General features: G+C 42.8%; 1 protein-coding gene across 4 annotated transcripts; it reads right to left on the bottom strand.

Annotated features, from left to right (window-relative positions):
* Positions 1-533: 533 nt before the first annotated feature.
* OTULINL (OTU deubiquitinase with linear linkage specificity like) lies at positions 534-25,577 on the bottom strand. 4 transcript variants are annotated; one of them, XM_054284776.1, is made up of 8 exons: positions 25,465-25,577; positions 9,802-9,961; positions 9,662-9,693; positions 9,461-9,552; positions 7,210-7,359; positions 6,292-6,420; positions 3,854-4,126; positions 534-2,746 (listed from the first exon to the last, which is right to left on the bottom strand). In XM_054284776.1, exons 1-8 carry the CDS (start codon positions 25,556-25,558, stop codon positions 2,567-2,569), a joined length of 1,110 nt encoding a protein of 369 aa, XP_054140751.1. In that variant the 5' UTR covers positions 25,559-25,577; the 3' UTR covers positions 534-2,566. The 4 variants fall into 4 exon arrangements, with proteins under 4 accessions (XP_054140751.1, XP_054140753.1, XP_054140754.1 ...); XM_054284778.1 differs by lacking the exon at positions 25,465-25,577 and adding an exon at positions 21,975-22,072; XM_054284779.1 differs by lacking the exon at positions 25,465-25,577 and adding an exon at positions 21,757-21,915.
* Positions 25,578-25,922: the final 345 nt, after the last annotated feature.

The following is a 25,922-nucleotide window of genomic DNA, read 5'->3' as shown; positions in this document are numbered from 1 at the left end:
TGTTTCAGATGCACTTTATTGAAGATAATTTTCTTTTTTATGGATTTTTCTTACATACACACATCCCCAAGCATATATATATATATATATACATATATATATATATATATATACACACACACGGTTCAAACTCAGTGCAACCCCAAACCTCTCTCAGTGTTTCTTATAAGCCTCTCTGCATTTATTTCTAAGACTTGTGATTATCCTCACCTGAAACTCCTCTATTTTCACCTCCCATTTTTGTTCCTGGCATGATTTGGCTGGCACCTCTGACACCTGATAAACCAGCAGATCTGTTTCTGTATGTCCTTTCTGGATTCTTGAGACAACATTAATCTCATCTAACTTTAAATATCTAGGGCAGAGAGATTTATGCTGGTCACTGCCAGCTCCCACTGCAGTCAGTGAAGAGAACCAGTCCCTTCTGGAGACCCACCCCTCTGGCTGTCCATGTGCCCCTGCCTTCCACTGACAAGGCAGAGAGCCCTGGCTCAGGTGACCCGGTTCAGATGCAAACATCCAAACTGGCACGGTAAATTCTACTGTCTGTTTTAGATTTTTATTAATTCCCTGCTGTTAATATGCTCAAGATCACAAAAATGTACATTTTCACAAGTTATCACTTTCAGCTGGAACGCTTTTGTATTCCTGAACACAAATAATATGCAAATCATTAAAAAGCCCACTACAAAAACACGTACTTATTTATGGTATGTCTGTTTGTTCCCAAACAAGAATAAAATATAGACAAGTTTATTGATAACTGTCAATGTTACTGTTGATGCAAAATAGATAATAATACTCTATACTTAAGTATTATAACTTTTCCCCATGCAGAGCAAAACCAAATCTAAAATAAGAAAATTATTTCATTCAGTGAAAAAACTTTCTTTTAATAAATAAAAGTACTTGCTGTGCAGGTTTTGACGAGATGAGGTTATTGCAGCTATCAAGCCTTAATTAAAATCTACAATCATTTAACAAAACTGAACTCAAACTTTCAGAAAACAAAACAGCTACAATAGAGAACTCAGGTGTTTGTACTTATAAATATATATATACACACATATACACACAAATAAAAGGAGCATAAGGGATAAAATAGCTTTTCTTTACACAAAGGAACTGAGCACACTCCACAGACTCCAAGCATTACCATGAAGATACTTCATGCAGCTGCTTTGGCTCCTGCAGGCCCTGTTCCCATTTCTGCTACGGGCTTGCATTTTATCCTGCAGGTTTAATAAAACAAACCTGCCTGTCCCTCTACATCTCTAGGATAAGGAAAGGAGAGGCTTTGTTTCTGAATAAATCCCACCCTCTTCAATATAACCATTAGCCTGTGGCATTGTAAGCTTTTCATAAATATTTTGCAAGATCTAATACTTCTTCAAGTTAAGGCCCATTATTTTGAAATAATCAAAACACATTGATTCTTCTAGAAAACAGAACTGAGCAAAATGTTCCATGTAGGAAGGTAAATCTCATTTACTTGTCCTGGACATACTTCTTCAAACACAGAGGTCTAAATTAAATATATCAATCTTAGGCAAGGAGATTAATACATAATCAGAGGATAAAACATATATGCAACACTGCTGAATTCATATAATGCATAAAAAATTAATATTTTCTGAAAATGCAGTGTTTTGACCTGTATTCCATGCAGAGCTTTCTCAGATGAATTGCAAAGGAAATCTTGGCAGGTAATGTTGAAATCAGCCCTTAAAGGATTTACAAGTTGACCAAAGCCATACACAGCCACTGGCTGTGACTCTCTTGGGTGTTACCCCTTAACGCTGCCCTTTTTACCTTGGAGAAAGCAATGTACTTTACTCACTTACACAGGAGATCTTCCATTCATCTGGCACAGTATTCCTGTGTGCTGATTCTTCCCCCTGTGTAACAGTTCTTCCCCTTCAGGGAGCACCACTGGATGCAGAGAGCTCTGTTTCCCATGTCTGAAGTCAAGTCCAACCTGCTGCTGCTTGCTCTGTCCATCCCTGGAGAGAGGTGCTCCGGCAACAAGGGAAGCCAAGTGGATTTCAAGCAGCCATGCAGAGGCCCCAGTTTATATCCTCCCATCCCAAGTCAATGCAAGTTAAATAGCATGGAATACAAACTGTGGGACCTCGGGATTTTCCTCCTCTGTGAGTCATCCTTCCTAGCTAGAGACAGATAGGAGTAGGGAAAGGCAGTCATTGCTTTAGGCACTTGAGTATAACCCATCCATGGATGTCAGAGTAAACCCTTAGGCTAGCAGCGGAAAACCCAGCATAACATTTGCCTTCGTTGTCAGGCAGTCCAATTTTTTTTGTCTGACAGCCCTCAAACATCATTTTTTTGCCCCAGATAGTATAGCAATATATTTTATGGTTTTTATGGCTGACTGATGGTGAACTGAGCTGCAATGGGAAAGCAAAATGTTTACACAATAAACCCATAAACCATTTTGTAATCATTAATGAGCATTCTTAAGATTTTACTGCTGCTGATTAGAAACCTAATTCACTGGAACTGGTCACTCACTATACTATACAAAGGAAAAAAGAAAGTCACTGGTCCTTCACGTTCTGAAAAGGGGAATGTGATAGTAGCGGTCATCCTCAGTCAGGAGAGCAATCTCATTCCATTCCCTTCGGTATTCAGCTGGATACTTCACTTGAAATTCCTCAGTATTAAACCTATGCAATCTGTAAACTCGTATCTTTACTTCAAGTAAGTATCCAAGAAGAAATAGTTCAACCTAAAAATGAAAGAAATCTGTAAGACATTTGTTTCTAGGTTTTGAAAACTAAACTGAAGATAACCCAAGTTAAGGCAAGTCATTCAGCTTCAAAACAGCAGACAAAGAATAAAAGGGGCTCTTTTGCTAGTGGAGTTAAAACATTAAAAGTTTGAGGGGATTCCCAACAGCCCTTCCCCTTCTCTTTTGCATGCACAAACTTTCATCCTCTGCCTGGCACCATAAATAACCTGCTCCCAAGCCAGCTCACACAGCTGACTGGGGAGCAAGAAGGGAATAGCTGTTACCAAGACTGATACAACTTGAAAAAATGGGAAGCCTGCCACCTTGTGATCACTTGCTACATATGGAAAACATTACAGCAAAAGCAAAAAGTTTCTTGGTACTTCACATATATGAAACTAGAGAAGTAGCATCTTCATTGATTCTTCATGCAATGGATTGCTTAATCAGGGAAAAAAAGGTTTGGGAAAAGTTCATATCCTTGGGCATAGCCAGACAGAGCAGAACTTTGTCCAGTTATAATCAAACTGCTCCTAAATCTGACTGCATCACGTAACAATTGACTTGATAACTGAAATTGATTGTAAAAAATAATTTCAGCCATCTGAAAGTGAAACCATTTGCAGAGTGGCAGTGTGGAGTTTGTATGTCAGCACTGAACTTCTCACTAATTATAAAACAGGAAACAAAAAGCTTAACTTATAAAGGTGATTAGTAGAGTTCTTACTACCTACTCTTAATAGACATTAGATCTCAGGAGAACCACAGGGTGGGAAGAAAAAAGTGATGCAACAGGATTTGGCATAGTGGAACAGATAGGAAAAGCAAAACAACTGGTCAAAACAGCATCATCTAAAACTATTTTACATATCAAAGTTATTACTGTTCTAAACTAGGTCTTATTGATAACCTGTAGCATTTATTTTTGGTCCACTCTTACTGCAGTTTTTTTTCTCCCCTGGAAGATAAATGGCTATCCTCAGTCCACTTCCCCACATCTCAAAGAAAAAAAAATGGGCCAGCTATCATGGATGATGTATAATATAATCACCTGATCACTACAAAGATGGAGTAAGTTTTGTGATTTTTCATCTATATCCTTACCTGGTCTAAGCAAATAGAGTCCCCTATGGAGTTCAGATGATTCATCATGAAACTCAGAGGGTCAGACGAAGAGTCACGATCAAAGAGGAGGCTAAAAAGGTTGTGTACAGGTTTTCCCCTGCTCTTTATCTGCTCATAGGCTTCGACAACTTCATAGAGCATGATGAATTTTATGGCCTCATAAAGTTTGTATTCCTTGCTTTCATCAGAAAATAGTGTATTACACATGCTTCCTCTTTCTTCATAATCTCTTGTAGCACTTATTTCAGCCCACTGGAAAGCACACAGAAGAAGAATATTAGCAAAATTATTAAGAATTCTATTTAACACAAAAGATGGCAAAACAGGAACAGAAACCTGGTCTAAGTGTAAAGCAGCTATTAATCGACAGAGCCCAGGCACAACAGCATTTGCAGGCAGCAGCCCCCAGTCTGATCAAGGCCAATGGTTTGAGGTACAACAAGGCCAAGTGCTGGGCCCTGCCTGGGTGACAACAGTCCCAGGCTGTGCTACAGGCTGGGGGCAGAGTGGCTGGAAAGTGGCTCAGAGGAAGAGTGGAAAAGGCAGAGCGCTGGTACAGCAGCTGAACATGAGCCAGCGTGTGTCCAGATGGCCAAGAAGGCCAATGGCATCCTGGCCTGTATCAGCAATAGTGTGGCTAGCAGGAGCAGGGCAGTGATTGTCCCCCTGCACTCAGCACTGGTGAGGGCACACCTCAAATCCTGTGTTCACTTCTTGTCCCTCTCTATGAGAAGGACATTGAGGGGCTGGAGTGTGTCCAGAGAAGGGCAGCGGAGCTGGTGAAGGGTCTGGAGCACAAGTCTGATGAAGAGCAGCTGAGGGAGCTGGGGGTGTTTAGCCTGGAGAAAACAAGGCTGAAGGGGAAATCTTATCACATTCTACAGCTACCTAAAAGGAGGGTGTAGCCAGGTGGGGGGTTGGTCTTTTCTCCCAGCTAACATGTCATAGAATAAAAGGAAAAGGCCTGAAGTTTTGCCAGGGGAGATTTTGATTGGATACCAGGAGAAAATTCTTCATCAAAAGTGTTGTCAAGCATTGGAACAGGCAGTCCAGGGAAGTAGTTGAGTCACTGGAGATATTTAAAAGTATAAATGTGGCACTTGTGGACACGGTTTAGTGCTGGGTTAATGGTTGGACTTAATGATGTTAAAGGTCTTTTCCAAACTAAATGATTCTATGTTGATGGAGGTGGGAAAGGCAGCAAAGAACCCTGTTAGTAAAAACAGGCAGAAATCCATCTCACTGGCCAAGCACCATCTTTACTAAAAAAAAAAAAAAAAAAAAGAAGCTGGGAGCTATACCTCATGCCCAGTAATAACATAAGGCATCACAGAGTTGCTTTGAAACAATTTGTTAATTGTAAGGATTTATTCATTCTTTTAACTTGAAACTTTTTTATTCAAAATGCAGATTAAATGCTTCATGCACTACCATCAGCTAAAAGAACTACAACAAGCTAAAAATGAAAGCCAAATAACCCAACACTGGGAAATGCAAAGAGCAACCAGCACAAAACGATAACTGCACCTTACAACTACCAGACCCACCTCAAGAAGATGCAGCACTTTGGCACAGCAAGGGTGCAGGCAAGGGACTAAATCATCTATTTTAATCCCCTCTTTTTCTTTCTCATGCTTTGTTTCTAGAGGTTAAATTAGTCTGTTTGGCGTTTTGTTTTGTTGTTGTTTTTTTTCTTTTAATTAACAACTACTACCACTGCAGATGTGCAGAAACCCCAGAGGAGCTCAAGAAAGGTGCAAGGTCTTGACAGGCCAACTCTTTATCTCTCTTTCAGAAGGCTTTGGGGCTAGTAAATCTCCCCACATTTTAAATATGAATTATATTAAATAAGAATATTATAATATAATTTTTATATTAAATAAGAATTATAGTCCTGGTTGGGGATGATGGCCATCTGGCAATGCTGAGCAGAGGGGGCAGTGAGACTGACAGGTCTTTGCAATCAAGTGCAAGCTTACATAGAGAAATTATAGCAAAAACAGATAATTAAAACATTTAATGGGGATAGAAGCAAAGAAAATACAATTGTTTTAGGAGAAAATTCATTGTTTGTTTACTCCTTTCCAGCTGGGAGGGAATCTAGAAGCATCTCATACACCATGTTTACTTTTAATCAAAATGATGAGATACTTCAGGAGCCACTTGATGGCAAGGACTAGCTGTGGGGATGGTGGCCTCCCTAACTTGCAGGGAACTCCTCAGTACTTGGCCTAGTGGATCACCAAAACCTGGATTCCCCTGCAGGAGAGGCGATGGCCTTCCCAGCAACTCAGCAGTGTGAACCTGGGAGGGAGGCTGGCTGCCCCACAAATATGCAGCCAGGAGAAGTTCCTTAACTCTGTCTGAACCCAATTCTCAAGGCTTTTATTCCTCCCAACCATTTCCCAGATACTCACGTTTGTCTTTAAGGCCTCCATACATTTGCGCAGCTTCCCAAAGGCATTGGGGCCCGTGTATCTTTCTGGCCCGAAACTGTACTGCTGAATCCAGTTACAACCTTGAGAATACAAAAGCTTTTCAGGGAGCTGGGAAAAAAAATAAAAGGCAAGCTAATCATAACCATAGCAAGAAGCAGAGTATAAGGTTATATAAACTTGTCTGCATACAATTTACAATGTGGTTCTATCAGCTGTTTGTACAGTTCAAACAACAAAGTAAATGGACCTCACAATTCAAATGCTATGAAGGAGGAGCCGCTTAACTGCCAAGTCCTTAAGAAACTTTTAAAATAGGGCCAGCCAAAAAAAAAAAAAGATGAAAACATGCTTTCAGCAAAATATATAACCCACACTCTGGAAAAGCTGGATACTTCCAAATTCAGTGAGGTATTTAGGATTACAGACACCTTCCAGTCTGCACACACATCTCTACAGGCAAAAGCTATAGATCCCACCTCCCTGTCACTGTCTCCTGAAAAAGCTCCTGGAGTTCAGGGCAGGATACCTGCTGCTCCAGCAACACAGCAGCTCCTAAGTGAGCCACTGAACATTGCATGGATGTGGATGGGGAGGATGCAAATAACCTCTTGTGTTAAGGGAGTGACATCTAGCAGGGTAGCACGAACATTCATACATTCATCCATCCACTTTTACTATTTTTTTTTTGTTACATCATTTAGATGATCACATCAGTATATTTAGATTAGGGACAGTTTTTCAATGAAATGCAGTTCAATGGGTTTGAAAAACTTCTCTTTGAATTCTGACAGTGATTCTCCATTTTGACAGCCAGCATACGACTTTTCACATTGAACACAGCTTTCTTCTGCTGTGCATGGATAGCTAAAATGTATTCATTTAGGAAATGAATTTTACCTTCAATATATCTCTTTCCTTCATCCATGAAGGAAAAGGAATGCCTTGGCTGAATATCTGAAAAAGCACCGCTCTTATCACACTGTAGTTGTCCCTCCTGACTTGTCTCAGGTATTTGATATGACAGCTCCTAAACAATTCTTCATACGCCTAGAAACAGACCAAGAAAAATTAGCAATAAAAAATATTAAGCCTTGGAAAAAAACCCCATGTTGTTTGAAGTCCAATTCCAAACTACTCCCTCCCATAAGAGGGAGCTAGGGGAACAAGAGAGTATATTTTTAAGATTTATATAAGCAGAAATGTTAAAAACCATGTTTTTGTAAACACCTTAGACTGGTGCTGCCCATTAAGAGTGATTCTGCATTCCTTCCAAACCCAGCAACTCGTTCAAGTCTCTGCACTGTTGCTACTGTAAACACTCACATGGTCAACCAAATTAGAGCACATCAACATAGATTTAACCTCAACCATTCTAACAATTTGCACTGACATGTGAGAGGCAGCAGCAAAAGGGCAGGAATGAGTATATGGAGAAAACTCCTGGCAAAAAAACATCTCCTTACATTGACCTGAACCCATGGTGCAACACTGACCTGAGGCACAGCAGATCTGGCAGCTCTGTGCTGAAGTGGACGGCCCTTGGTCCAGCTACACACTCTACATTACCACTGGCTGCCATCTGAGCCCTTGCTGAGACAATTCTGAGAATTAGGGAGAGGACTCTCTACAAGTCCCACAGGCTCCATCACTTCCAGTTTGCTTCCTGAAGGGGGCAGCAGGATGGTCTCAATTCCTCATCCTCGGTTTATCTTGGTTACTCCCTCACCCCATCCCACCACCACTTCTCAGCTGCACTCTGTCCCCTTACCCTTAGTGTATCAGCTGAGATAGTAAGCCTATTAAACTCTTTCTGCTGAGGGAGTTTCCTGCTGCTTCAGCAAGCTTGAGGGCCTCAGAGAAGCCTCTTTCTAGATGACCTGCTTTATCAGCTCACCATCTGGGTGTACCACATCCAAAAGAGGACAGGAGCCAGCACAAAAGAGGGAGAAGGACTGTTTAGCTAGGACAAGGGGAGAAAAAGGGAGAGACAAGACAAACATGGAATTGTTCCTTTTGGGAACAAGCAAGCATGATATGCTGGATCTCACAAGACCTCATCCTAAAATGTGCTCCTTACCATGGCAACTTCTGCATGATGCAACCAGACATCCACTGACTGCTCCATATACAGGAGTCTCCTTTTCAGGTCTGGTCATCCAGAAGGCTCATAGATTTTTTGAAAGGCTTTTTGCCCAGTATGGGATTGCAAATTTATTAGAAGTTTTGCTATCTTTTGTTACTTGCTCCTCCAAATAGTTTTTTTCCCTTGTGTGTTGTTCTGTGAACTCGTGGTACTGCTGCATTCCTGCATTTAATGTGGCAAAACCGTATCTTTTCTCTGTTCATCACTTGAACACAATTCCAGCTTTTTGAAAACTATCTTCTTTTTTCTACAATGCCTTTATGCTACTGTTTATCCCTACCAACTTCTTTTCACCCTTTAAGTTCTTCTTGATATGCATTTGCTCTGAGATTCTGATAGCATGACCTAAAGCCAATACACGTCAAATACACCAGTGCAGTTGAACTGCCTGTCTTGCCAGCAGTGCCTGGGCAGGGGAACAGAAGACACTGGCACAGAAGCACCTGGGCTGGGTGCAGAGCTGGAGCAGAGGGACTGTGCCCAAAGGCATGGGATGGCCACCATCCAGCACCCCAGCTGGCACAGGTTAGATGCCAGCTCCTGCCCTGCCTGCCACCAGCTGCAGCTGATGATGCTGGAGAGGGGAAGGCTGCCAAGCATGGACTTTCAAAGCTTGGAAGAGAAATGGATGTGGTGCTTCCTTCCTCCCCGGAGTAAGAGTTTCTACCTTAAATCAAAGGCCTGGCCAAGTAACAGCACCTAAGCCAAACCACATTATTTGGGTTTGGGCTTCAGCACTGGGGATGATTTTTCCTGTTAAGGTTGCTGGTGCTAGAAGAAGGAATTTAGAATATATACAAGACTAAAACCTGATCTACATTTTGACCTGCACTGCTGCATTCTTTATTTAGACCTATGTTTGTACTGTCCCTTTTGCTTTTCATTTGACTAGCCAGTACAGCAGGCCTTGACAGCTGCTGTAGCTGTTTGTGCTGAGAGTGCTATTCCTTTTCCAGGTGCTCATTCTCCCCTGTCCTCATGCAGAGATTAAAATTTAACTCTTACCTCCCTCATCTGTTTGGCCTGCTTTGTTTCTCCTTTCCATTCTCTTGCACTATAACCAAGTAGATCAACTTCTGGCAGCACACTGAGATTCCCTAAATTGAGATTGGTTCACAGATTAGTTACATTCTGCTGTTGTGCATCTGAAGGGAAGCTGTGAGGGTCTCCACATTAATGAATGTGGAGTGACAACAAAAATCTTACTTATGAGTTGCCTCTGAAGGTAGTTGCTCCATCTGAAACACAAATGATGAAACAGGTGTCAAAGAGGTGGTGTTGAATGTCAGTATTTACTGAAATAAACAACAGTGTGGAAGATTAAAGTCTGCATAATAAAAACCTACCGTTTCAGCAGCTGTGCTAAAAAGCTGTAGAGCCTTCTGCAATACCAAAAAAGAGCAGTGAGAAAGGACATGCTTAACATTAGCTGCACTTTCACTTTTTGCCACATGAGACACAGGGATTCCTTGCTGGCTGTTTTCCAGGACCACACCTCATGCCTTCCTAAAATAGGGATCAAAAGAGAGAGAAGAAAAAATCTTATGACTATTTTGAAGTACTTGCTTCTGTTTGTTTTCTTGCAAAACGAAGGATCATCTAAACATAATATCACTTCAAATGAAATACAAAATATGACATGCAAAAGATTAATATATTTTACTTAATACTTAAGTTTTTCAAGTTTCTGGGGGCTTGGGGGCATATAGTTGACATTTCCATAGTATCTTGCACACAGTGAAGGCCACATGTAGTTACAATGGAGTCACAGGAAGACTGGCATCAAACACACTACTCAATAACAAAAAACCAAATATAATAAAAAACTGTTATTCTTTTTTACTTCAGGATGTGCTGATTTAGAGACGTGTATTGTCATTACTTTGTCTCTAAGTCACGGCTTTAAAGACATGACTTTAAAGGTTCGTAGGACTTACTTGTAGTCAACAAATGGGCCATATAAGGCAATATTAGCTGACTAAGCATCATATGACTGCCTGGGGAATTAAAGGAATGTTCCTGCCTCAATTTGGGTAAATTTAGGGTCAATTTAAAACTCCAGAGAAAGATCCTCCCCAGGGGTTTGGTAGAAAGCTCAGGAGATCATCACAGAGAGGGTACACGCTTACTTCACAGACATAAGGACAAGATTCTGTCGCTTCCCTGGCATTACAGACACGGTTAGGGAAGGTTATGGTTGTCTATTGTTGATAACAAGACCTACAAGTGAAAGAGGGCCTGGAGACTGAGCAGTTGACAAAGGCAGCGTCTGCTCCCTAAGTGAGAAATTTGAATATAGGAAATTCTCAGAGCTCATGATGAACAGCTGCTCTGTAATTAACTTATTTATTGATTTAGTACAAAACCTTAGAAGAACTCAATTTTTTATAGAGGCATCCACAGAGAAGGCTGAAAAGATCCTTCTCCAGGGAGTCTGCAGAGGGGATTACTCATTCCACATAGTTTTATGTCAGCTGAACTTCTGCCCCTCCTGGCATTAGCAGGAAATTTAAGAGGGGCTTAAGTTTTCCAAGTACATTAAGCCCATGCACTGTGGACAACAATCCCGTCAAAGAGTTACGTATCAATTCTAACCTTAGCAACAAGATAAACAGTGATGCACTCATTTTTACGAGCACTGGTGCATATATACACAGAGCAGTGCTGATACTTGGCCTTTCCCAATATTCTGTTGTTTGAAGAAGTTTTATTACAAGATTTTTTATGCAAGTCATCTGGTGGAGAGACACAGATGTTGTCTCTCCTGTGAACTAAAGGCAGCTTAAGAGCTGCAAATGAAAAGGCGTCCATAAATTTTAAGTAATCAGAGGTGAGGTTGGGGTGCTAGTTCTGAAGCTCCAGAAAACTCCAGTTTATTACTGATGCCAAGTAACAGACAACAAAACATCAGCTGTAAGGTTTGGAAATGGAAAACTTCATAGAAAAACCAGGAACTCCCACTTACAGCTCACACACGCATATAAACACACTCCCACTTCCTCCTGGGGGCCACTGGTAGGCACACTCTCAATAAGCACACAAACTTCTACCTAGAGAAATGACAGCCCCAGCAGAATCAAGCAATTGCAATTTTTTTTTCTCTCTTCTTTAAGATAAATGCATCAGGATTGGAAAAAAAAACTCCATGGACTCTGAATAACTGAATCTTCTGTCCACTAGAATGGAACCTGATGGCTCACAGATGTTCAGCCCATGGATCAGTATCAGCCCATGGATCAGTATCAGCCCAGGGTATTCTGGATTTACACTGCTGTATGCAAACCAAATGAAGACTGAAATTAACACCAGTTTAAATACACAATATCAAAGGAAAGTTGCAGCAGACTTTAATTTCATTACGTAAAAGGACTGTATGGTCCACTCCCACATTTGATTTTGAACAAACTGGGTCTATAAAAAAATCAAGAGCTGGTCCATCTGTTAAAATTACATACTTTGCATTATGGAAAACCAAGAAATACACGTGAATGCAAAATTTCTTCCCTTATCCCTTTTAACAGGCAGAAGGATGACAGCTCCGCATCAGTTTTTAAACGGAATCAAGCAATCTTTTGGAAAAGTTTTTGATGGTAATAATCCTGAAAAAACCTCAGGCTACTGGAGTTCAACAATCTCTCTTTCAATGCCTATGGCTAACAGGGGCTTGAGCAACTGCTCTTCAAGGAGTGCTGGGAAGCAGAGGGTTACTGGTTTCCATCAGAAACACAAATCAGTGTCAGAGAACACGAGATAACCAAATAATGCTCACCCATTTTTATTCAACATGGGTATTTCCCTAGAAGAAAGCCTAATGGACAATGGAAAAACCTGCAAACAAGTGATTTTGAGAACTTTTGCTACACTTGTATTGCAACATACCCTGGACTTCATGAACTTTCCCTCCTGTTATGGGAAAGCTGCTGTTCGAACAGCACTCTGTGATTCAATTAATACTTTCAGTGCTTATGTCACATTTAGAAATTAATTACATTTTTTATTCAAGCAAATGACATTTAGAAGTAGCACTTGGATCACAAAGTGCTGCTGGTAAAAATACATCACAAGCATAAATTAAAGAAGGCAGCAGCTTAAAATAGACCTTGCCACCCCCCTCCCTGCACCTTTCAGAAGTCTTCAGAAACCAATGAGCAATTAAATTAACAACACACTAGTGGGGGCAGCACAATAAACCCACAGATTTTTAAATGAAATCCATTCCCTGGGATAAGGGCACAATTCATCCTGCTCCTCAGGAGGCAGTGACAGGAGCAGCTGGTGCTGTGACCAGCTGCTGGCCTTCCATCTTCTTGAAGACTGACTGTGAGCACCAGCATGACAGGGAGGCCTGACTCTTCTGCCATGCAGAAATTTGGAAGAACAGAGGCTGAACAGTGCTGGAGTTGATCAGGAGCTGATAGCAGTGTTTATCTTACAGAGCAAGCAGTTCACCATGTTTTCTTTTCATGCCACATCAGCTTCCTGCTAGTGCCAAGCCTTAAGCTTTTGCCCCCTGCAAAGTCAGCAGGACAGACACGCAGAAGGAAAAAACCAACAAAAAAGGCCAGAAAAAAAGATAAGTAAGAAACATCTGTTTCATTCTCAAGTAACTCAGGAAGAATCTCTAAAGGATTTGCTTCACATTTGACTCCCTCACAATTTTTTTGGAGGCTGCCACCTTAATTATGTATAATTGATGAAATGCAAAATGTCAGAGATCAGCTTGGGAACTAGCAGGCAGCACTGAATGCATTACTGAATACCCCAGCATGTCTGATGGTGCAATCACCCTTTACTGTTTTCCTCCATACCATTAACAAGGCCATCAGAAAGACAGCAGAGCATCTTCCCAAATTAAAACATGACAGAATGATTTATTTTTGGGACATTCCTCCTCATGGTCTTTTTGGTACCGAAAGCAGGACATAGCACTTGTCACCATGAAGTGGCCACACTCCCATCACACAAAATTATGTTTCCAGTTCCCAAAAAGCAGGTACACCCTCATTCAAAGAGGGAGGCAGAATGGGGGATGCCTCTGTTGTGCCAGGCCTTCTGCTGCCCCACCTGAATCCCTCCTTCTCCCTCCTCTGTTGGATGCAGAGCTAGGAAGGGAGACCCCTGAACTGAGACATGCAAAGCTCGGCTGGGAGGCCCAAGTCTGCCTGTGTTCAAGGTGTGCATGCAGTTCTCTTCATGTTGCTGCACATTGCTGTTTTTCAGATTTTACACCATCAGCACCCAGGTATGTTACAGAAAAGGCTAAGTCCCTCTTTTAAGAGAAAACAAAGAAACTTACCCTCATAGAGCAGGCTCAAGCATGAGGCACATGTGTACATAGACCTCAACTGAATGAGCCAAGAGGGAGGCACAGAAAAATTATTAATTATACAAATTCAATGGCTACAAAGGATTACATTACATTAGAGTTTAGAAGAGAGAAATATGCCTTTTTAAGTGGTGCTAAGAGATGACAAATTCTTTGATTTCCCAGTTTATTATCAGCACCACACAAAAAAAAAATACTGAAAACAGATCAAAAACATACCAAGATATGTGAGAAGCACTGCTTAATTCAATAACTACTTCATTGCAAACCCCTTCCTTTACAGAATAAAGCAATGTCATCTTATTAAGCAACATTCACATGCTCTAACAAACAGGAAAGATGAGGATCTCTCCTTGATATAATAAGGAAAAGAAAATAATTCACAAAGATTGTAATCGTCAATGACTTATCACTAGTTCAACCATGTCTGCTGATCAGATACCTTCTAATCAAAAAAAACCAAAACACAAATGAGAATGCCAGCCCCAAACCACAAGTAGAATCACACAATTATCTAGAAAAGAGAATAGTTTTGGTAACACTGAGGCCCATCAGTTGCAAGAAAGGTTTTATTTACACAACTCTTCTGCACAGGGCTTTCCCAAGTGCCCTCTTAGCTCCTTCAGTCTTTTTTTTTTTTTCAGCAAAATATAGAGAATATAGAGCTGGCAGCCTTCTTCAGGCTCCCTGATCATCAACAGGAACTGCTGGTGTTAATATATCTATCCAGTTGTGACACAACTTACTGCTACTGTGCAGCAACAACCATAATGTGTTCTTACCTACTGGGTGATCACCTAAAATATACCCAACTAGAGTTACAAAACCACTTTCAGCTATATAATCAAGATATTAATGCATGCCTTAGCCTGCACACACCATTTTCACTCTACAAATGCCTAGGAGAACAAAAGGAAAGTTCAGTTCTGTATTTCCTGTACAATTCAGCTTCCTTTTTAAGGCAGAGGGTGCTTCATCCAAGATGAATAATGCTTAGCCCCACTTCCATTTAAGTAAGAAACAGCATGACAGAAGCCTTCTGAGAATTTACAGTCCAGAATACTGGACGAGAAACACATGAAAAACATTTCATACCATTAAAAAACATGAATCTCCCTAAAACTCTTATTCCTATTTAAAAAAAAAAATAAAATAACCTCCTTTTAAAGAAGGAGCCTATGAAATATCTGCTACTGTTTTTTTCTTAATGTGGAAAAAAATCTGTTCCCATTCAGAATTGCTATTTAATGCCTGTACACTTCAAACAGAACTTACGTAAATGCACTAAATCTATTATTTGAAAGAAGCCCACTCTAAGAATTCCTATTCTGCCTGCTGCAGAGTTGCATGTTGAGTCACCCCTAATGCCACTCATGGTTGCTTCACAATTCTCAAAATGCTTTTCTTTTCTTCTGGGTTTTTTTGGTTTTTTTTTTTTTTTTTTTTTTTTGCCATGCTGAATCTGAACTATAAAGGAAATAGAATGAAGGAATAACAGAATAAAGGAAATACTTTCCTCCTGAGCATCCTAAGTATAAATGCATTTTTTTGTTTTTTATGTCGATACGCCTAGATAACTGAAACCTGGTTAGGGGGAAAAAAGAAGTCTTTCTTAGCAATAACAGTAATTTTTCTCCTCCTGATTTTTAAATCTTGTTTGCTAGACAGCACAAGACCTGCACCAACCACCCCACCCTCCAAGGATGCACAGTCACTAGGTGGCTGGGCATACCACAGGCAGCATTCCTCCTGGTCTCTCCAGGCAGAGGCCCAGTGGCAGCTGCCCCACTCCTGGGGTTTCCCAGTGCAGGAAGTGCCCCTGGCTCTGCCTGGATGCTTTGTAAGCACACAATACAGGACAGCCCAAAGAATTTTCAACTCTCTGTTGATAAAAAGTTATCCCAACTGATATCCAGGAAAACAGCAGGATCAAGTAACCCATGACAAACAAAAAAATCAACTCCTCTGAGCTTGTTTCCTGTCCAAGCAGAAAGCCAGCCCCATTTCACCACACGATATCCATGTTGCTCATCATTCCCATCTCTGTACTGAGTCTGACTGCTGCACCCCACACAGATTTTTGTGTCTTCAGAGCATGGCCCTCTCCTGAGTGTACCCAATTCTGTGTGCAGATAGTGCAGAGCTGTGCATTTTTCACATGGATTAGTAATTACATATAATTTATGATTAATAATCACAAATTATTCATATCTCCTGGGGGTGCACCAGATCACAAAGCCTGTGCTTCCTCAGCAGGTAAGAGCAGAGGTTATTCCAGCAGTGTTTTACTTGTGTCTTCCCTCTTTTCAAGGTCGATTAGAAGCACAAAGCAAAGCCAAAGAAAGCAAAATATCAAAGCCATCACTCTGAATGCAAATGGCAGAAATTGCTCTTGCATCTCTTCCCCTCTGCCTCTCAGTGCCCAGTGTGACCAAAGCCAAAACTTCAGTTTTATTCTGCACAGCTCATGGTACTTGTATGGAAGTAGCTGGAGTGTTTAAAGCTTGCTCTCTCTCCATCATCTCAAGGGCAGCACTTCCAAACTGGCATATTTTAATTAGCTCAAGCACAGAGGAGTCCTCTGCCTTTTTGGGAGAGTGCATTACCAGGCACTTCTGGCCTAAAATATTACACAAAAAAAGCATACTGAAAGGTAAAATTGACTGCATCAAGATAGTCACTGAAATTTAAGTTATTGCTCAGTGTAATACCGAAGCCATATCTAACAGAAACATTTCATAAAAATGTGATCCAAGAACTCAGAATATTCTGTGCAAGAGCTTTCTACTTGTAAAAGCACATTATTAGCAGTATTAGTATTATCACGCATAATAATATCACTGTCATTACTGTCACTGCTAATGCACAGTTGGTATTTTTACAGACATTTGGATACAAGAGAACTTTTAAGCAAAGCACTCCAGACATCAGTCACAGGGATCAATAGACCACAGCTCCCTGACACCTCTGCATTTGCTCAAACTGCCTAAAAACCAGACAGCTACATGGCAAGGACTAAATGAAATACTAATCATGCACTCCTGTAAAATACAGCTAAGTCTGACCTTGCATATTGAGCTCTTCTTGAGGAGCTGGCACTTGGCAGAGGCATGACTTACTTTGTGAAGTAAGAAAATGAAATACAGGGTCCTGGAGAGTTTCTGTCATGGAGCCCAGCAGTATAATTTTTAAAGTTCTTCATTTATATGAAACCCCCTATTTTTAAGGCCTTGGCCTCTGGCAAGAAGGTCACAGCTGAAATTCGCATGCAGGAAATGACCCGAAATGAAACCACAATTGAAGGACAATAAACATATCTCCAAGCTGCTCACAGACAAACCCCTGGCGTGGTGCTGTGCTCAGAGCAAAACTGGGAAAAACAGGTAGGGCTTCTCTTTCTCATACAGATAGACCTGACCTTGATCTATCTTGATCGATCTTGAAACCAGTGTTTAAGTTTGCAAAAGACTGATTTTGCACAAACTTGGCAATTAAAACCTTGCTGGCCATTCAAGGGAGGTGATTCTGCCCTCCCCTGTGGTGAGACCCCAGCTGCAGTACTGCATCCAGCTCTGGGACCCCTGGAATTAGAAGGATGTGGACCTAATGGGGCAAGGTCCATGGAGGAGGCCATGAGGATGACCAGGGGGATGAAGCACATCTCTAATGAGAACAGACTAAAAGAGCTGTGGTTGTTCAGCCTGGAAGGCTCCTAGAAGACCTTAGAGCACCTTCCAGTACCTAAAGGGGCCTACAGGAAAGATGGAGATGGACTTTATACGAAGGAATTTAGTGACATAAGGGGTGATGGCTTTAGATTGAAAGAGGGCAGGCTTAGGTTAGATATTAGGTAGATTCTTCACTGTGAGGCTGGTGAGGCACTGGGACAGGCTGCCCAAAGAAGCTGTGGATGTCCCATCCCTGAAAGTGTTTAAGGCCAGGTTGGATGGAGCTCTGAGCAGCCTGGTCTAGTGAAAGGTGTCCCTGTGCATGGCAGGGGGTTGGAACCAGATGGACTGCAAGGTCCCTTCCAACCCAAACCATTCTGTGGTTTCCTGGTGGCAGCTGACCTTCAGGCAGTGCCAAGCACCTTGCCTTGGTGCTGCTTTGCTGCACGGACACAAGGGCAGACTTGATGATGGTCAAAGCCTCATAGACACGACATCATATCAAGGCACCAGTTTGATGCTAAGGTACACATTTCTCACTTTCAAAGCATCATTTACCCAATGTGACTACCCTGCCCTGGAAACATAAATGCTGAACACTTCAAATATGTGGAAAACCTCAGCAATATACTATGTATGGACAAGGCACTTGAGATGGGGTCCTGCTGAAGTAGAACTAGCAAAAGGATCAGAGACTGAGCACATACAGCCACATCTTGCCACACCTTTAACCCTCCACCATCACAGAATAGGGCTCAAGTAAGACAACACATGTCTTCTGCTCAGCCTACAGCACTCTCCTCAGAAAAATGTCTGTTGAAAGAAAAGTGTGGGCAGTACAAGCTGCCTTGCTTGACACATCCCTCTGCACAGGTACATAGTGACATCTGTCCTCACTGGTGACATGGGGACTGGAGCCAGAGACACACACTTGCTGTCTCTGTCAGGAGCTTCCAGCATGTCCCCATAGGCTACAGAGAAATCCCAGGCACTCAGATCTGGAAGGTGCCAAAAAATGCATAGTGTGCAGAGCAGTGAAAAAATGGGAAGAAGCTACAAGCACAGCATAAGGCTGAAAAGAAACCAAAAGATGCTGACTTCAAAATTTCTCAGAAAATTCATGAAGAAAGCTGTACAAGTTTTGAAATATTTTACAATGTTTGCCTTCACTGGAGCCCTCTCAAAAAGTGGACAGTAGTCCCCTTATTTCTTTTAAGTCCTCATTTATGCTGGGACACAACTCTTATGGGTTTTTTGTTATGCTTTTATGTTATCAGGCAACAGCTCAGTCATGAGCTCAGAGCTGAGCTATCTGTTACATTGTTCATGGGAAAAAAATCAAACTTTTCATCAAACCAAATTTTGTAATATACAAGCCAAACTCTAACACCTCAGAATTGGTACAAAATTCCTAGCAACAAATACCCCTCTTAAAACTGCCAGTGACTGCTTTTACATTGCTGCAGCTGAAGAAGTGGAACTCCTGTTTTCTATCACAAAACTCTGACCTTTTCACTAACAGGCAGCTGTTTCTCAGTCTTTCTGAAAGGTACAGCATTGTGGTCTGATCCAGAGCACTGCAGCCATGCACTGAAGAACGGGGATCTGCCATGCTGGGAATGCCAGCAGTGGAACACATGGGCAGAGCTCCCTGTTGCTGCTACACACTGGCACCAGGCCAGCTGCACCAGCCCAGGAGTGAGGAAAGGATGCCCTGTGCTCACTGGGCCTTCCCAAATTCCATCAAAGCAGAAAACAGATCCTGAAGTGACTCAGGGCCAGATGTCAGACAGCAACTCAGGTTAGTGTTTCACTTTAAAGAGTACTGTAACTCTTTCAGAAGTCAGACTGCCATCAAATGCCATTAGAATATGACTTAGGCAGCCCAAAGGTAATTAAAAATATAATTTCACAGCCTAAAACAAGAGGAGATTAAGAAGCTCCTTAAGGTAAACCTTATGCCATTCTAATCACACCCAAATTTAGTTATGCAAGTGTAATGAAAGCAGTGTAATTATATTACCTTATGACTCCTGAGCACTGGTTATTCCCTGTGTTTTTAAAACAAGTAAATTATAACCATAATCATCTCTCCTAGGACAGTCTGGCACCGTGACTCCCACAGCTCAGCTGTGTGGGGTCAGGAGGTTCAGCAGAAGTATTTCTGAAATCTCAACTCATTTTCCTAGGTAGTCATGCAAGATCAAACATTTTCAAACATTAAGCTCAAGAAAAACTGCATACATTTTGGAAAAACCCTTTCATGTTTGTTGTCTGATCCTTGGTAGATAAAATGTGAAGATTCAACTGGAAACTGTATCTAAGAAACATGTGGACAGAAAGTCTTGATGCTGAATGGGAAATGAACACCACCCAGGCAGGTGGTGGTGTTTTTTCACTTTAACATGTTCCAAACAGTTAAAGTCAAAAACCTCTTATATCCAAAAATGGCAAAAAATCTCAGAACTATAAAAATTTAGTATTTAAAAAATTCCAAATACAGGTACTTATCTATAAAAACACTTATATTTAAATGCTGACCAGCATTTTCATGCTTTTTCTTCTCTTCAAAATAAATTCCAACACCCTTCACCTGGTAGTGTTTTATAGAGACAGGAAAATGGCATCTTTTCCTCCTACCACCAGGAGACCACCCTCAGTTTCTAATCAAATTATCTGTCCACTAGCAAAGAAATGAAATTCTTAAAGAAGCACACTTCAGTGACTACAAAGAAGCTTTCTTAGCCTGTCATTACTTCCCGTTTCACATATTTTGTCTCTTTGTTTCACCACTTGCTGAAACTGGAGCGGGCCAGAGGACGGAAGTGGGAATAACGGTACTTGCACGAATTAGCAATGGAGCAGGTAGCACCGTGCTAGCTTCAACTCACCCACTAAATACCACGGAAATCTGGTTCTTTCTCCACTGCAAAAATGAAAGTATGAGCTGCATGAAATTTGTACAGCTCCTCCAAAGAGAAAACAAGCTGGTTTAGTAAGAAAGGCAGTGCAAAATGAGAATGGGATGAGTAACCATCAAAGCAGAAATGTACCACAGAATGTACAGCAGAAAAGCAAGTTGATAGTGCACAGTATGCTCAGTCTGAACAACCACTTTTCAGTGACATAAGAGATCACAGGATCATTTAGGCTGAAAAAGGCCTTTAAAATTAAGCCTAACTGTTAACCCTGCACTGCCAAGCCCACCAATAAACCGTGTCCCAAGGTGCCGCATCTATATGTCTAATAAATATCTCCAGGGACAGTGACTCAACCACTTCCCTGGGCGGCCTGTTCTGATGCCTGAACGCCATTTCAGCTAAGAAATTTTCCCTGATATCTAATCTAAATCTCTCCTGGTATGACTTGTTACCTGAGAGAATAGACTGACCCCTAACCTGGCTACAACCTCCTTTAGGTAGTTGTAGAGAGCAAAAATGTCAACCCTGACTCTCCTTTTCTCCAGGCTAAAAAACCCCAGTTCCCTCTGCTGCTCCCTATGGAACTTGTGCTGCAGACCCTTCACAACGACAGCTGCTCTTCCTTCTCTGGACGCACTCCAGCCCCTCAATGCCCAGAACTGGATTTGAGCTGTGCCCTCAGCAGTGCTGAGCACAGTTGGACAATCACTGCCCTGCTCCTGCTGGCCGCACTGTGGCTGACACAGACCGGGATGCCCTTGGCTTTTCTGGCCACCTGGATCATGTTCAGGATTCCTGACACCGAGAACCACCTGCAGCCGGCCCCGTCCTGGATCCTCCTGAATCACACACATCTGCATTTATGAGCCCCTTTTTCCTAAACCTTCACCTTTCTGACGGGAATACAAGCCGGTCTGCAACACCCAGATTCACACTGCACATAGTAAGGAAAAGAAAAAACAAAAAAAAAATTATCGCCCCGAAGCAAAGACCCAAAGCCCGGCCGAATGCCCGAGCTGAAAGCGGCTCACGCTGCTGTTCAACAATCCCGATCCCCACGCATGCCGGCGCCAATTCCGCCCTCAGGACACAGCAGTTCCCAGAGCAGCTCAGCCCCTCACGCTCCCGGCATTTCCCCTCACGCCCGCGGCCGCCTCTCCCCGGCGGTGCCCGCGGCCCCACACGGGCGGGAGCACAGCCAGGCTGTCCTGCCGGGATAGCCCTAGGAGCAGCTTTCCGGCTACCGCCACTCCTGGAAAACGGCCCCCAAAGAGTCAAGTGGAAAATAAAGCGGGGGAAAAAATAAAGAAACGGCAAATAAAGCCAAACCCTCGCCGCGACTTCGGGGGCCCTGCGAGCCCGCCCACCAGCCCCGCCGCGCCTCACCCGCTCGGCCGCTCTCGTCCTGCCTCCCCGGGATCCTGCCCGGCTCCAGAGGCAGCGCCGGCCCCTCCTGCCTCCCCGGGATCCCGCCCGGCTCCAAAGGCAGCGCCGGCCCCTCCTGCCTCCCCGGGATCCCGCCCGGCTCCAAAGGCAGCGTCGGCACCGCCCGGGGCGGGGATCCCGCCGGGCCGCCCCGCTCCCGATCCCGATCCCGATCCCACCCGACCGTGCCCGGGAGCCGGGAGGGAGGGATAAGCCCTGTCACCGTCTCTCGGTCTGTCTCCCAGCGGAGTTCTCCATTTCCACAGCAACCCGTGCCGCTCCTCCGGCAGTGAGATACTGTCTGTGCTCGGGTGTCACACCACGCTCTTTTACGTTTTGTAGCAGCATGGAATCATGCCATGGTTTGGCCTGGAAGTGGCCCTAAAGATCATCTAGTTCCAGCCCTGTGCCATGGGCAGGGATGCTTCCCTTTAGACCAGGTTGCTGAAAACCCCATCCAGTCTGACTCTGAAACTCTTCCAGGGATGGGGTTTCCTGAAACACTTCTAGGGATTCCAGCTCCCTGAATGGAGACCAACACCATCATCATCTGTTTGAAATATAGCCATTAAATGTAACCACAACTTAATAACTTTGATGTTATTGGTTGTTTTTTGTTTTTTCCCTGCCATTAAATGTTGATTCCCTCACCCTTTAACAAAATGGTGTGCATTCATCCAAAAAGAAATTCCCCTTTGCCAAGTACCTTCCCTTATAATAGCCTTTTATGTGTCATTTCTCACATGTATGCAGAGAATTTGCATAGAGTGGTATACTTTCTTTTCTGGCTTCACATTAAAGAATAGTATTCTTCCATCTCATTAAGAACTTTGCAGGATAAACAGAAAGGAATTGTGATGGTCCTAACAAAGACTTAAGTTTTTTACAGAGTTACAAGCAGTTTGCTCCCATACAGAGCCAAGACAAACTTACACAGTCTTCTGTTATTGGATTTCGTTTGGGTTTGTTTGGTTTTTTCCCCTAAAATACCACAAGATATTAAAGTGGTTGAAGATCAAGACTTTTCATGAAACACTGAAGAGATTTATATCACCTGGCATGAATATCAGATTTTTCTTCCTCCATCTCAGTTAATCTGGGCAAGGAACAAAATAGGCAAAACCTACTAAATATTGGTGTGCCAAGCATTCACTTAGTTGCACTTGTAGAAAGTCATAGACACATTTATCCAAGTAAAAGAAAATCTAGGCCTAAAACCCAGCTAAAAATAGCAAAAGTAAACAGTTGACTTAAGAGGCCTAAAGCTGTCAATTGTGTAAGTAGCACTGTGTGCTACTCCATCAAAAAATCCATTTGAAAAAAATTTCCTAAGTGCCACCTCTGTGCCTCTCTACGGCACCAGTTACCTGGTGCTTTCTGCCTGTGCTTGCAGATTGTGTTTAGTGTAGCTGTGTCTCAGGAGCTGCAGCTGAGAGACATGCCAGAGTACAGCTCGCATGGCATCCACCTGCAAAGGCTTGAAGGTGGCTGGAATTTATTTATTTTATTTCCAGATCTTGTCTGCAGTTATCACATCCTTCAGCTTCACTTTCCACCTTTTTTCTTGCATTGGCCAGGCCACTGTTAGTGGCAGAAGATGGTTTAGCATTGCAGCTAAATCCAGGTTTGCATCTTTCTACGTTCTCTTAACCTGTGTTAAGATCTTAGGATTTAATTGGTGATTTATCTGTGCAGGCAGGCTTGAAAGTGAATGTTTATCTGGCTGCTGACTCATCAGAGGAGAGAGATTAAATGTATGGTACAATGTCTACAGATCAAGCCCTGTATCAGTGAGTCCTTCCCACTTCACAGCTCTCTGCTCTCTCCCCCATGCATTTGCAATCTGGAGCATGGCCTTGGGCCTCTATGCATGGGAGTAAGCCCTGGGACAATCAATCAGTCAATCAATCAATCAGTCAATCAGTCAATCAATCAGTCAGTCAGTCAGTCAGTCATTCAGAGATCACTTACCTGAGACCTCTTGAGAGACTTTTTTAAACTAACACTGTCCATAGTGCCTTTTCTTTCTCCTTAAGCTCTTTCTGGACCTCTTCCCTGAGTCAAGAAGAGGTTTCTAGGACCTTTGCAGGCTTTGGCAGGAAAATGTTGTCTCTCCTCCTTATGAGTGAGATGGGACAGCCTCTACCTGCCTCCCTCCTTGGTGCTGGATACAAACACTACTGTAAGATTGAGCCAGGTAACACACAACCCTCCTGCACTGTTGGGCTGGTCGGTGTGTGCTGCTCCTGTGAGATGAATGTGGGTTAGGATAATCCTGGAGAGGGCAAGCAAGATCCAGATCTGAGCTGGGATCAACAGCAGAAATGGAAATAGCAGCTAACTGGAAGGCAGTTTCTTTCACAGACTCTGCAGAATTGGAAACATGCTGCTTCAGAAAATGTCAACTTCTCTAAAATATTTCAGAGAATCATAGAATGTTTAGGGCTGGAAGAGGCCTTGAAAAATCATCTAGTCCCACTCCCCCTGCCGGGGATGGGGCATCCACAGCCCTCCTGGGCAACCGGTTCCAGTATCTCACCACCCTCACAGTAAAGAATTTTTTCCTAATGTCTAACCTAAATTTCCCCACTTTCAGTTTGAACCCATTACCCCTTGTCCTATCACTGTAGCTCCTGACAAAGAGTCCCTCTCCAGCCTCCCTGCAAGCTCCCTTCAGATGCAGGAAGGTTGCTAAGAGGTCTGCACACAATCTCCTTTCTCCAGACTGAACAGCCACAACTTTCTCAGTCTGTCTTCCTGGAGGTGCTCCAGTGCTCTTATCAACTTCATGGTCCTTCTCTGGACCTGCTCCCACAGAACAATGTAGGGAGACAGAGCAGGCCTTACACAGCGCATGCATTCAGAAGGTTTCAGCAGAAATAATGCATTCTCTGCTTTGCCTCTGAGTAGGCAGCAGCTCTGCAGGGACAAGGGGACAGCTCCAGGGAGCTCAGACTGCAGGCAGCCTAAACTGGATTATCTTCCTCCAGACTTCCTGGTCATGGCATTTTGCATATGTTTCTGATACTCAAACAGGGCTATGTGCTGATGGAAAAGTTGTACTACTTAGGGATATTTATGGCATTTTCTTCCTTTTGGGGAGTATTATGAACTTTCCCGCAACATGAACCTCCAGGTTCTTCTGCAGGTCATGGCATTTCCCAGCTGCAGCCATGACAGTGAGTACCTCCCTCTGCTTGTACCCATGTAAGAAGTGCACAGCAATTAAAACAAAAGCTTATAATGAAAGCCATTGCTAAGCAAGTGTGAAGACATTTTGCCTGTGTCTGTTTAAATCCACAAACCAGTAGCCAAAGCAACTGCTGTGCTCATCTGCAGGTGAGCAGCAGGATTATAATCATGGCACAAAGAATGTGAGCAATTCCAAACGAGTGCTGAGACAAAGGCAGCAGCATCCAACCCAGTAAAAGTAGGAAGCCGAGGTGCACAACTGGTGACAGCTTCCTCCTTCAGTTTTTCAAGCCCTTTTTAACAGTCAAGAACCATTTCCTTGTTTATCATAACTTATTACTACTATCAAGGTCAGGTGGTTCGACACACAGGTAAAAGTAGTACCCATGCAGCTGCAATCAGCAGCATAGGATTTTCTCTAGCTGATCACCAGTTTGTTGGCATGCCAAAATTTATAGCACAGCAGAATGAACTTACCAACTCTTCTCTCTGAGCTAATTCTGCTTCTGTTTTTGTGTTCAATAAAGTGGTTTCTGTTCTTGCTGGCCCCTCTGTCATGTTGCCTCTGCATCTCCTCTCCAGAGTATCACCCCCGGCTGGATTTCTCTCCCCTGGTTGCTTTTTTCTGGGGTTAGAAAAGGAGTCTCCACAGACTCAGCTTGTCTTCACAGACCAACAAGCTGTGAAAGGTTCTGGCTTCCTGTTTCATTTCCGTTAAAGTCTTCAGAGTCACATAGGCTGTCTATGCTTCTCCATATCCAAGCCACAAGAAAAAAATTGAGCATAACTCAGCTATTTATAAAGGTCACATTGCTATCTCGCCCTGCATCTCCCAAGCTGTTGGAGGGATGGAGATTGCAGGGTGCTTTTCAGACTGTGGTGTAGCACCTATACATGGCACTATCTCAGTGGCAGTCCACAGAGAGTCACAGCTT

This window comes from Melozone crissalis, unplaced genomic scaffold (assembly GCF_028551555.1).
Source record: "Melozone crissalis strain CALT ecotype California unplaced genomic scaffold, PUWL_Pcris_2 ptg000042l_1, whole genome shotgun sequence".
Taxonomy (NCBI): domain Eukaryota; kingdom Metazoa; phylum Chordata; class Aves; order Passeriformes; family Passerellidae; genus Melozone; species Melozone crissalis.
The sequence above is the reverse complement of the archived record's forward strand: the minus strand, read 5'-3'. Positions and strand labels throughout refer to the sequence as shown.

Excerpts from the sequence above, each read along its gene's own strand:
- OTULINL (XM_054284776.1), bottom strand. The coding sequence starts at position 25,558 with ATGCAGAGGCAACATGACAGAGGGGCCAGCAAGAACAGAAACCACTTT. Across the intron at positions 9,694-9,801 it reads TTAGCACAGCTGCTGAAACG|ATGGAGCAACTACCTTCAGA; the intron begins GTAGGTTTTTAT and ends TTTGTGTTTCAG. Across the intron at positions 7,360-9,460 it reads AGGCCAAACAGATGAGGGAG|GCGTATGAAGAATTGTTTAG; the intron begins GTAAGAGTTAAA and ends GTCTGTTTCTAG.